The sequence below is a fragment of the Jaculus jaculus genome, chromosome 3 (assembly GCF_020740685.1).
Source record: "Jaculus jaculus isolate mJacJac1 chromosome 3, mJacJac1.mat.Y.cur, whole genome shotgun sequence".
Lineage (NCBI taxonomy): Eukaryota > Metazoa > Chordata > Mammalia > Rodentia > Dipodidae > Jaculus > Jaculus jaculus.
The window spans coordinates 149736843-149750017 of NC_059104.1; the positions used below are offsets into that span (position 1 = coordinate 149736843).

At 43.4% G+C, this 13175-nt stretch overlaps 1 protein-coding gene across 4 annotated transcripts in view; it reads right to left on the bottom strand.

Moving 5' to 3' along the window:
* Crtc3 (CREB regulated transcription coactivator 3) overlaps positions 1-13175 on the bottom strand; it is a 142707-nt gene that overhangs the window by 51420 nt on the left and 78112 nt on the right. For 3 of the 4 annotated variants that reach the window (XM_045145054.1, XM_045145052.1, XM_004658204.2), the window contains exon 3: positions 13030-13149. In XM_045145054.1, the coding sequence (XP_045000989.1) occupies positions 13030-13149 (120 nt within the window). The remainder of the gene's footprint in view (positions 1-13029; positions 13150-13175) is intronic. The other variant, XM_045145053.1, reaches the window with a different exon arrangement.

Consider the following 13175-nt stretch of genomic DNA (forward strand, 5'->3'; position numbering starts at 1 on the left):
GTTGTTTATTTTTCAAGGTAGGGTCTCACACTAGCCCAGGCTGTCCTGGAATTACTCTGTATTCTCAGGGTAGCCTCGAACTCTAGGCAATCCTTCTACCTCTGTCTCCTGGGTGCTGGGATTAAAGGCGTGTGCCTCCATGCCTGGCTCAAGTTTATTCTTTTTGTCTTCTATGTCACTTATTAAACAATATACATCTAGCAATTATCAATAATGCCAGCCAGGCCAAATGAGCCAACAGGTACAATAGTGGCATGTCTGTTATGGGGGAAATCAACAGCTCTCTAATTGGACTGGAGGCCTGCTCCATAGGAGGGAATACATCCCTGATACTGAAAGCCTATGACAAGGAAGTCATGAGGCCTATGGGTGTAACGTCTGCTGGTATCTGGCTAAATGTATATACTATGCTCACCAAACTTCCCAGTAAACACTTGGGATGACTCAGAAGGCACCATGGTGTTCAGAAGAAATGATAGAGGAGTGTTCAGCACTGAAACATCTCTATCACACCTTCCAAGGCTCATCAGGGTGCATTGCAGAACAGATGGCAGAAAGAGTTTAAGAGCCAAAGGAAGGGTCAGACTCTCTACAATGTACTCTTCCAGACACAAAATGGCCTGGATATCCATGACCTTGCAGTGCCTGACACTACCTACACAAGACCATCATAGCAGGAGGAAAAGATGATGACATCAAAATAAAAGAGAAACTGATTGGGAGAGGGAAGGAATATGATGGAGAGTGGAGTTGCAAAGGGGAAAGTGGAGGGAGGGAATTACCATCATTTATTGTCAATAATTATGGAAGTTGTCAATAAAAAACACATATAACAATAGTAATAATGCCTTTGATCCCCGATCCTTTTTATTTCTTTTTCTTTCCTTCCTTTCCTTTCCTTTCTACTTTTTTTTTTTTTTTTTTTTTTGAGGTAGGGTTTCACTCTAGCTCAGGCTGACCTAGAATTTACTATGTAATCTCAGGGTGGCCTCAAACTCATGGCAATCCTCTTACCTCTGCCTCCCAAGTGCTAGGATTAAAAGTGTGCACCACCACACCTGGCTCTTTATTTTTAAGGCAAGGTCTCATCTAGCTTCAGCTGACCAGAAACTCACTCTAACTCAAGCTGGCCTTGAAATCAAGGCCATCCTCCTAATTTAGCTTACAGAGTGCTGAGATTATAGGCATGAGCCATAGCACCCAGTTTCCAAATCTTTATTTCTTAAGGGAGGGATACAGAAGATAAAGATATACATTAAAACATCAGCTGCCTGAGACTGGCTATACTAAGCACCTACTATGTGCTCCTGAGTTCATGCTTTTATGTAACCCTAGTAATTCAGGGAGGCAGATGATGCCATCCTCATTTCATGGCTGGAGAAACAGAGGCTCTGTTCTAGAAAAGTTGAGCATTTTAAGATCCCACAGCTAGCATGGAGGTCAGGAGCCAAATCCACAGTCAGTGACTCTGAAGCTCCAGATGGCACTTGAGCCACACTGCCTCAGAAAACAGTGAACTAGCACAAGGACCCCAGAAAATAGAAGCTATGTGCCTGGGGTGTACTCACAAGAAGGATGGGAGTTAGAAAAGAAGTAGCGCTTGCTTGGGCTCAGGAGGAAATAGGATGGAAAGGGGACCTGCCCTGTGAACCTGGGCTGGGTATCAAGTGAATACAGGATCTGGAATTAGGAAACCATGGACACTCGTGAGATCTTAGTGATCAGTGTAAAATGTGTCCTTTGCCAAAAAAGCATTACAATTACAAGGTTCATTTTCTAGGTATTCATTTTTTTTTTGTCCTGCCCTCATTATCTTAGTTCTTGATCTGACCCTGAGCTAATGCAATGACACAGAGATTTTTCCAGAGACATATTTCTTCAACTTGACTATTAGGCTTCACCGTTGAGGTACAGAGAAGATGCCAGCAGGGGAGAGAAGAGACCAAGGTGCTGAGGGAGTAAGAGTCCCTGTAAGGCATGAGCACATCAGGATTGTAGTTGGCAAAGCCAATAGGGAGGAGACACTGTCTGCCTTTCTCCTTTCTGTAGAAGTTGATTAATCTCTCCTCACAAAAGCTGTTTTGTGAAGTAGGAGTTTAGCATGTTTCTTAGAACACTGCCTACCTTAAAACTCATTGTCCAATTAAATAGTGTTGATGATCCAAGTTAGACATAATGATCAAATGTTTAGTATTTCAATGTTGAATTCTAGTACTTTTGCATTTTAGCCTGCTCAACATATATTACGACATAGATTTGTAGTAAATTTTTGACATTTTTCATATGTACAAAAGGTCCAATATCTAGAAGATATGATCCCTCAGTTCTTTTTTTTAGTTCTGTCTCCTTTAACATGGTAGACAGTTAAAAATCTAAAGACACCAACAGAACCTAATGCTACAAGCTTATAGGTAAACTATATATAGGAAAACCCAGAAGAAGGTCTGTACTTCTAAAGATGTCAGAAAATTGCATCCAGGGACTGAAGAGATGGTTCAGCAATTAAAGGCACTTGCTTGCAAAGCCTGAGGTTTTGATTCCCTAGTACCCATGTAAAGCCAGATGTACAAAGTGGGGCATGCATCTGGAGTTTGTTTGCAGTGCTCAGAAGCCCTGGAATACATATGCATACTCACCTTCTGCCTGTTTCTTTCTGTCTCTCTCAAATAAAAATAAATAATTATCTTAATCTTTTTTATCAGAGAAAGCGAGAATTGGCACACTAGGGTCTCCAACCCCTACAACTGAACTCCAGACACATGTGCCACTCTGTGGCATGGGTGACCTTGTGAGCATGCATCACCTCGTGTGTCTGGATTACATGGGACCTGGAGAGTTGAACATGAGTCCTTAGGCTTCAGAGACAAGTGCTTTAACTGCTAAACCATCTCTATTATTATTATTATTATTATTATTATTATTATTATTATTATTTAAAGAAAGAAGTCAAACATGGTGGCACACACCTTTAATCCCCAGGAGGCAGAGTTAGGAGGATTGCTGTAAATTCAAAGCCAGCCTGGGACTACAGAATGAATTCCAGGCCAGCCTGGGCTAGAATAAGACTCTACTTGGGTGGGGGGGGGGGAAGGGGAGAAGAAAAAGAAGAACAAGAAAACTGCAATCAGGTGGTTTTAATTACTCAACAGTGAGATGTCCTAAAGATCAACCTGCAGACAGAAAAAAAAAAAAAAAAGAAACAAAAAACCTTTATTTCTATACTTGCATTTGTTGTTTAACTCAGTAGGCAATTCTAGAGTGCCTGCTGGTTGCTAGAATACAAACAGAAGATGCACACAGGATAGTTTTTCACAAGCCACAGAGTGCCTTCTGCTTAGGCGGTAAAATTTATCTAGTTAAGCTTGAAAATGAGGGATAAAGAAAAGGTTAAACAAGGAAAGAAAAAAAAAAAAAGCAAGGAAGAGGTGGCAGCAATGGAGCAAAGTAGAAATTGAATTTTATTTATTTATTTATCTTTTAGATAGGGTTTCACTCTGGCCCAAGCTGACCTGGAATTCACTATGTAGTCTCAGGGTTGCCTCAAACTCAAAGTGATCCTCCTACCTCTGCCTGGGATTAAAGGTGTGCGCCACCATGCCCAACTTTAGAAATTGAAATTAGAAAAACATCCAAGCAGGGTGGCACACACATTTAATCCTAGCACTCAGGAGGCTGAAGTAGTAGGAATGCTATGAGTTCAAGGTCATACTGAGCTTCAGATCAGCCAAGGACAGAGTGAAATCCTGCTTCAAAAAAAATTAAAGAGGGTTGGAGAGATGGCTCAGCAGTTAAGGCACTTTCCTATGAAGCCTAAGGACTCAGGTTCGATTCCCCAGTACCCATGTAAGCCAGATGCACAAGGGGGTGCATGTATCTGGGGTTTGTTTGGAGCACCTGGAAGCCCTGGCATGCCCATTCTCTCTCTCCACCTCTTATTTTCTCAAATAAATAAATGAACAGAAAATTTTAAAAATAAAGGAAAATACAAATGTCTTTAAAAAGAAGGAAGGAAAGAAGAGAAAAAAGGAAAAAAGACATTACCACACTCTCATCCTTCTGTGAGATATTTGGCTACTCCCTCACCTTCTTCTATTGGGGTGTTCCCTGTGGTCTTGTGACCTCCTTGTCCCAGCCCACATCCACTGGGGACTCAGAATCCTTGAAACCAGCCACAACGGGAGCTCAGAGCACCCTCGGAGACTGATGCCCCACTCTCAGGTGGCAAAGCCGGCACCCCTGCTTTCATGGTCCCGCTGTGGCCGGCTCTAGGCCGTGCCTCACAAGTCTATGCCTCCGGCTCCTACAGCTCCTGTGGATCCCAAGTCCAAATTCCCACCTGCCTGTTTGGTTTGTCCTCCAAAAATGCTCCAGACAGCTCACATTCCACCTAAAATCCACCTGAACACCCTTCACTCTCTCCTGTGTCCCTCTTGTTTTACTTTATTGCATTTAATGAGGGGCCTTCACGTCTGCTTAGTCATCCCAGTGCCCCTCCTCCCTGAGTCCCTGCAGTCAGCACAGGAAAACCTTGAGTTCACCCATCCACAAGGGGCCTCCAATCTGGAGCCTCAGGAGGGTGAGGGATTAGCTCTCACTCTTCTCCAAGAAGTGGAGCAGCTCTTCTTTCAGCTGATAAGAGGATATCTGTTGGCCATTTACCAACAATGGGTGGGGGTTCTGAGCCAGGGAAGGTCAAAACAAGTCACCCTGTCTCTCTCTCTCTCTCTCTCTTTTTTTTTTTTTTTTTTTTTTTTGGTGTTGTCTAACTTTAGGTTCTTCTCTTGGTTTCCGGTCTCCATGTGGTAAGCACACCTAGGGGAGAGCTTCATAACTGCCTTCTGGCCAGGCATGGTGGCACACACCTTTAATTCCAGCACTCGGGAGGCAGAGGCAGAAGGATTGCCATGAGTTCAAGGCCACCCTGAGAATACAGAGTGAATTCCAGGTCAGCCTGGGCTAGAGTGAGATCCTACCTCGAAAAACAAACAAACAGGGCTGGAGAGATGGCTTAGCGGTTAAGCGCTTGCCTGTGAAGCCTAAGGACCCGGGTTCGAGGCTCGGTTCCCCAGGTCCCACATTAGCCAGATGCACAAGGGGGTGCACGTGTCTGGAGTTCGTTTGCAGTGGCTGGAAGCCCTGGCATGCCCATTCTCTCTCTCTCCCTCCATCTGTCTTTCTCTCTATGTCTGTCACTCTCAAATAAATAAAAAATGAACAAAAAGAAAAAAAAAAGAAAAAGAAAAACAAACAAACAAAAATCTTAACTGTCTTCTAGAGGTAGCCTGGAGGCTGTTGGAGGTTGGTCATTTTCTCCTCTGTGCTCTGGAACTTTGTCTCCTGCAAGGGACAAGTTTGTAGGGCAAGCTTATGACCTTCCAAGTAGCTGGCAAGGTAAGTGAACTGGGACTATGCTTAACAGAGCCCACCCAACAAGACAAATTCTAGTATCAGATTTAATACATAAAACTAGTTACAACTGGTTCCTTCCTATTTTCTAAGCCACATCTTTACTGTTACTGTACTTTTCTTGTTCCTTGATATTTAACTATGCTCCTCACACCCCATCCCCCACCCAGACAGGATCTCATTCTAGCCCAGGCTGGCCTTGAACTCACTATATGGTGCATGCTGGTCTTGAACCAGAGTAATCCTCCTGCCCCAGCCTCCAGAGCCGCAATGCTTGTTTAACTACAACACTCCTGAATATATCTTAGTCAAACTTCGGAAGAGGTATTCCATGTGGGATCTTTCCAAGTCTTTCATCCTCCATTTTCCTCACACATGAGGTAAGCACACTGCATGTGGGATTCTGAAATCAGATCTTTTTCCTTTAAAGTTCTCAAGGTCAGTGTTTCCTTGTCCTGTGAGGTGATGTGGATGTTAGGTAAAAACTAGAAACCCTCAGTTGAAGATAGGAAGTTTCTTAACCACAGAATTTCTCAAAGCCACTCTATACCGTAAGACTCCAAAAGTAGAGAGAGAGCATAGTGTTTATCATTTTTTGTTTGTTTGTTTTCTTTTTGTTTTTCAAGGTAGGGTTTCACTCTAGTCCAGGCTGACCTGGAATTCACTCTGTATTCTCAGTCAGGGTGGCCTCGAACTCACAGCGATCCTGAGTGCTGAGATTAAAGACCTGCGCCACCACACCCAGCTTAGTGTTTGTCAAATTTAACAGGCCATGAATTTCAAAAACTAGTGTCCTATAAATCTGTGTTCTAAATAATTAAAGCCAGGCACACTCTAGAGGGGAGAGGCTCCTAACTGTGACAGGGCTTCAGGCATCTCTTCAAGACTGCTCGTTCTAAACATTTGTCTTTCTTCCTTTCATAAAACAGAATTCAGGCCCAGGTTCCCCAGTACCCTCATAAAGCCAGATGCACAAAGTGATACATGTGTTTGGAGTTCATTTGCCATGGCAAGAACCCTGGCATGCCTACATGCACTTGTTCTCTCTTCTTGCAAATAAGTAAATAAAAAATATTTTAAAAAATAAACAAAGCCAGGTGTGGTGGTGCACGCCTTTAATCCCAGCACTCAGGAGGCAGAGGTAGGAGGATTGCTGAGGGTTCGAGGCCACCCTGAGACTACAGAGTGAATTCCAGGTCAGCCTAAGCTAGAGTGAGACCCTACCTCGAAAAACAAAAAATAAAATAAATAAATAAACAAATCCTGGGCTAGAGAGATGGCTCAATGGTTTAGGTGCTTGTTTGCAAAGCCTAAAGGCTTGTGTTCAATTCTCCAATGCCTATGTAAAGCCAGATGCACAGTGGCACATGCACCTGGAGTTTTCAGTGGCAGGAGGCTCTGGTGTGTGATCTCACATGCGCTCTCTCTCTCTCCTATATAAACAAACAAAATTTAAAAGACCCAAGCAACCAGATCTTGACATTGTTTATACTAGCACTAGAGAGACCAAGGTAGGAGGACTGCTGTGAGTTCAAGGCCAGCCTAGGACTACAAAGTGAGTTTAGGTCAGCCTGGGCTAGAGTGAGACCCTACCTGCAAAACACAAAAGTCAAACGAACAAAACCTTACCAGATCTCAGGCCGGGAAGACGGCTCAGCAATTAAACAATGTGCTTGCTTGCTTGCAAAACCTGCTGGCCATGGTTCAGTTCCCCAGTACCCACATAATCCAGATGCACAAAGTGGCATATGAGGGGCAAGATGCCCTGGCAACCTATTGATTCATTCATTCATTCATTCATTCATTCATTCATTCATTTTCTCTCTAAAATAAATGAATGAATAAATAAAAATATTCTGGGCTGGAGAGATGGCTCAGCAGTTAAAAAGGTACCTGCTTGCAAAACCTGACAGCCTGGGTTCCATGGCCCAGTACTCACATAAAGCCAGAATGCACAAAATGGCATATGCATCTAGAGTTCCCCTGCAAATAAATAAATTAATAAAATGTAAAAATAACAAAAAATTGTATCTCTTTCAGACCCTCCATCTCTTTTTCTTTTTGAGTGTGTATGCATGCAGGTGTGCATGCACATGTGTGCAATGTTTATGTGTAGGCCAAAGGTCAATGTCAGATGACTTAACTTGATTACTCTCCATGTTACTTTTTTTTTTTTTTTGAGGCAAGCCCAACAGATTGGCCTTTTTTATGCACATGCACGTGCACGAGAAAGGAGAGAGAGAGAGAAAGGGAAAAGAGAATTGGCACACCAAGGCCTCCAGCCACTATAACTGAACTCCAGACATGTGTGCCTCCTTGTGTGTATGTGCAATAATGCACACTTGCATCACTTTGTGTCTGCCTTATGTGGGACCTGAAGAGTTGAACATGGGTCCCTAGGTTTCGCAGGCAAGCATCTTAACTGCTAAGTCATCTTTCCAGCACCCCCCTTTTTAAATTTATTTTTGAGAGAGAGAGAGAGAGAGACAGAGACAGAGAGACAATGGGAATTCCAGGGCCTTCAGCCACTGTGAACAAACTCCAGATGCATGTGCCCCTTGTGCACATATGTGACATTGCATGCTTGCATCATTGTGTGTCTGGCTATGTGGGACCTGGAGATTTGAACATGAGTTCTTATGCTTTGCAAGCAAGCAGCTTCACCGCAAAACCATCTCTCCAGCCTGCCCTCTTTTGTCCTTTTGAGGTAGGGTCTTGCTCTAGCCTAGGCTGGCCTGGAATTCACTATGTAGTCTCAGTCTGTCCTTGAACTCACAGCAATCCTCCTACCTCTGCCTCCCGAGTGCTGGGATTAAAGACATGTGCCACCACGCCTGACTCCGTGTTACTTTTTGAGGCAGGGTCTCTCAGTGAACCTAGAGGTCACTGTTTGGGCTATATTAAGCTAGCCAGCAAGCCCTGGGGATTCTCCTACCTCCACTTCTTCAGTTCTGGAATTATAGGTATACACTGCCATGCCTGCACTTTGATATGGGTGCTGGGCATCCAAACTCAGGTCCTCATGCTTGTGTAGTAAGCACTTTTCCCAGTACAAGGGACTATTTCTGAGTCTCTAGCGTACCTTTTCTTTTTTAATGTATTGTTCACGGGTCAAAAGATATTCACTGGGTTAGAGAAATGGCTTAGCAGTTAAGGCACTTGTCTGTAAAGCCAAAGGACTCAGGTTTGATTCCTCAGTACCCACATAAAGCCATATGCACAAACAAGGTGGTTCATGTGTCTGGATTTTGTTTGCAGTGGCTAGAAGCCCTGGTGCACCTATTCTCTCTCTCTCTCTCTCTCTACACATATATATATGTATGTATGTATATATATATATATATATATATACACACACACACACACGTGTGTGTGTGTGTATGTGTGTGTACTTCTCCCTCTCCCTCTCTCTCTCTGTATAATAAATAAATGTTCATTTGCTGTAAATTTATGGAAATAGTTCAGAAGCTCAACAGGATGATGTTCAGGATGAAGCTGGTTTGCTGCTCTTGGAAAGTGAGGAGGGAGAAGGACTTCTAAAGGCGTGGACTCCTGCCAAAAGTAGAAATTTCTAGATTGAGCTCCCCAACCCAGTCCCAGCCAGGAACAGCCTTTGCCTGCAGGTGGCGAGGATTGGCCAGAGCCAAGTCTGGCAATGCCCTGGTATTTGCAATGGTAACATATGCCAACAGCATGGCCCACTGCCCTGGCCATTTCTGCAATATGGCCGCCTACTGCAGAAGGCATCTCCTGTGTCTGAGCCCACTCCTTGTGGCTGCCCACTCTGGCGGGAAGCTGAAGTATTTGTTGGGTAATGTTCATCGTATCTGTGATCAGTGTCCCGGGCTGACCCTTATCAAAGCCTGTCTGCCATCTTAAAACAACATCCAAGCAAAGAAATAACTGCAATAAGAGAATTCGAAATCACTTTTTTTCTGTTTGTACCAATAAAAATTCAAACCTGTTTTCTCATTCAAAATTGTAAAACCTCATTTAAAAAGTATTAGACAAATGTGAAGGAAACAGTTTTAAATGCAACATTTAGCTGGGCACGGTGGCATGCATGTTTAATCCCAGCATTCAGGTTGAGATAGAAGGATCACTGTGAGTTCAAGGTCAACCTGGTCTACAGAGTGAGTTCCAAGTCAGCCTGGGATGGAGTGAGACCTTATGTCAAAAAAAAAAAAAAAAAAAAGCATCATTTTACAACCAATATAATAAAGGCCAGGAAAGAAAAGAACTCAGGTTTCCTCCTCCAAATATTGAATGAGGTAACACCCGAGATGTCAAATCATCCCATGTTTTATTTTCACCTGTGTTCACAGTCTCCTGATTCTTCAAAGGGACTCACTGGTTCATTAGTGGGCACCCCTAGACTAAAGAACTTTCTTTGCATCAGCAGATGTCCAGGTCCACGATCCCAATTAGGGACTTAGGAAAAAACCACAGAGAGATGGCTCATATCAGTGAATCAGACTCGTACTCTCTGGCGAACAACTTTATCTGAATATTCATTCAGTTTCTGCTGTCCTTTCCCTCAGGAGCTGCCAAGCTTTGCTGGTGCTCTCTCAGAAATGGACTGAGAGTCAGGTTATCCCTTGGGGTCCTTTCAGAGGTAGACAGCATCTCCTGAATACAGGATGCAGTCTCTTCTGGGGTCTTGCACACTCTATTACCTCTGCTAGATCATTCCTTTTTGAACCACCTCATTTCTGATATTTACAATTTATATTATATAAGATTGTCATTTTATTTTCTTCCTTCCTTTCATTCTTTTCTTTCTTTCATTTTCTTCTTTCTCTACAGTCTCCTCTATTTCTTTTTTCTTTTCTTTTCTTTTTTTTTTTTCCACTTGGCCGCCTGTCATCTCCCAAAGGGCTCTAAATGCAAAAAGGAAGGAATAGTATCTCAATTGTTACTTTGTCATCACTGCTGAAGACAGTGCCTGGGTGCAGGGAAGGGGCTCCATGAATATCTGTTAATAAATGGACACACCATGCCCTTACTTCTTACTTATCTCTCTGGCCTCAGATATCCCTCCAGGATGACTTCTCTGTCCCTTAAACTGGCTCAAGCTGCTTCTCTGTGTGCTCACACAACTCCTGGGCACCTTCTTTAGTTCCAGACACCACAGTGTGCTATGACCGCTTGCTAACCTAGCTGCCTTCCACTGGCTATAATCAATTTGAGGACAGGGATGTTATATGCCCCTGATATGTTCACAAAATGGTGCCTGACCGACCACTGGTAGACACTTCATCAATAATTTCCAAGTGAATAATTCTCCTTTTTCTTTCTCAGCTCCTTTACCTTGTATTTCTTTGGTTGATAAAGTTGTATATATGTAGATATATTTATATTATACTCGTTTCAAAAAATATCAGAGATGGCCATATATGCATACATATACATGGATCTATAGCAAAAATGCATAATATAAAATATAGAAAGAGTATCACCAAAAGCAAGAAGGAATTGAGAAGTTAAGATATACAGTGTTGGGTTGTATTTTTTGGAGGAGGTGTAGGATTTATTATATAAATAATTTTTCCAGGTAGGGTTTCATTCTAGCCCAAGCTGACCTGGAATTCATTCTGTATTCTCAGGGTGGCCTCAAACTCTCAGCGATCCTCCAACCTCTATCTCCCAAGTGCTGGGATTAAAGACGTGTGCCAACATGCCCAGTTTTTATAAATATTTTATTTGTTTATTTATTTGAGGGAAAGAAGGAGAAGAGAGAAAGAGGCAGATATATAGAGAGAATGTGTGTGCTAGGGGCCAGGGCCTCCAGCCACTGCAAAGAAACTCCAGATGCATGCACCACCTTGTGCATCTGGCTTTATGTGAGTACTGGGGAATAGAGCCTGGGTCCTTTGGCTTTGCAGGCAAGCACCTTAACCACTAAGGTATCCCTCCAGCCCCCTCTTCCCCCTCCCCCCCTCCCGAGATAGAGTCTCACTATGTAGCTCATGCTGGCCTGCAATCTGTTTGTTTGCTTTCTCTTTCTCCTTCCTTCCTCCCTTTCTTTGATTCGTGGGGAGGGGGGGGGGAATTAAACACATGCTAGGCTCTCAACCACTGAGCAATACCATCAGAAAAAAAAAAAAAACAACTTTCTCTTGAACTCAGAGCCTTGAGAATGCCAGGCAAGCAAGCACTGAGCTACACCCTAGCGTCTACATTGTTAAATCACTCAGAAAAACATTCAGTCTTTTGCTTGAAAATTCCAAGCAATTTAGACAATTGTCTGGTGTGCTACTCCACACCCACATGTGCTAGCTGGCTAATGTGCAGTTCCTTTTACTTCTGCATTGTGTCAAAAGTATCACTCATTCCAGAAAAGAGTTCTCAAGATAATTTGTGACCTTCTGTGTTCCCTGATGATGGCCATATCATGTATGAAACTACAAGTCATGCACTGTTGTGGACCACATGAGGTATGTCTGTCGGGGAGGAAAGGAAAGAAATCAGCCTTCTCTGAATCATCATCTTTGCTTCGCAATAGTTACAATTCGAAGGACCTTGAGGGCAAGAAAAGTGCACCCCCACAACTCCTCACAGCGGGTTCCTCTTGTGCATGGCTCATTGTCATGGCATGGGCCCAGCTTAGGCTACTTCAGGCACAGCAGTGGAATGGGTTCTCTGACATTCAGATTTCTCATGGGAAAATAGGGGTTAAAAAAATAAACGACTCATTGAGTTCCGAGGACTAAATGACACATAAATTGCCCAGCACAGTGCCTGGCATGGGTAGGTGCTCAGTAAACATGAGTGCCCTCCCCCACTTCCTGGTTTCTAGGTCTATGAAGCCAACTCTACCATCACTGCCAGGAATTCAGCTTTCTGCAAGGAGACTCACCCCGCCTTTCTGCTCCTCCCTCCACCCCTGTGCTGAAAAGAGTGAAGTGAGAGGAGGCCCCTTGGCATACTTCCGTGTCCTTCTCCACAAAACCCAGCTCAGTTCTATATCCCCAAAGTCCTGAGCACAGTGCTGGTCCCACCGCAAAATACAACCCCCATCCTACTCCTTCACCCCACCAAGTGCTGCCTAAATACAACTGTCAGATGAATTTGCTGGCTCCTTTCCTTTAGTGCTACTTAGTAACACACACTTTGCCATAAAGTACACATCTCTGTGTAAGAATTTTCCTAAACACCAAGTTTACATTTTAGTTGTCATTTATTGAGTTAGAAACTCTACAAAGAGAACTCTTAGGAGGTTTCTTCTTTAAGTTTCAAAAGCAGTTTGTCAGGTCAATCGAAACATAAATAACATCAATCAGCCTATCTGTTTTGGCTAAATTTCTCTTACTTGATTCAAAGACAGGCTTGACAGCTGATTTCTAAAGAAAATGCTGAGAACACCTGCCATGCCATGGGGCAGAAGTTCATGTTGTTTGTGTTCAGTCTTTTTCATCAGACAGAACTTCATAAGCAACTCCAATGGTTTCCAAATTTGGCTGTAGAGATGGTTCTAGTTGTGAATTCCTTCACTTTTATTTCCTCCATTCATCAGATAAAATGCAGATTTTGAGGCCACAAGAGAACTACTGGTAAGAGAAATCTTGAAAAGGTCTCAAACATTCAAAACTCACACTCCCCTCAGATAGCAAAAAAGGATATTTGTCTCCCTGGCTTGTCCCCAGGCCTTCGGTGAAGGGGGTGGAAACGGTTCCGGGCTGGCCTCTCCACCAGCCCATGGTGGCGGGTTCCGCGAACACTATCAGCTTGATGAAATGACTGCTGTGGAGAGAGAGGAGAAGAGTTGG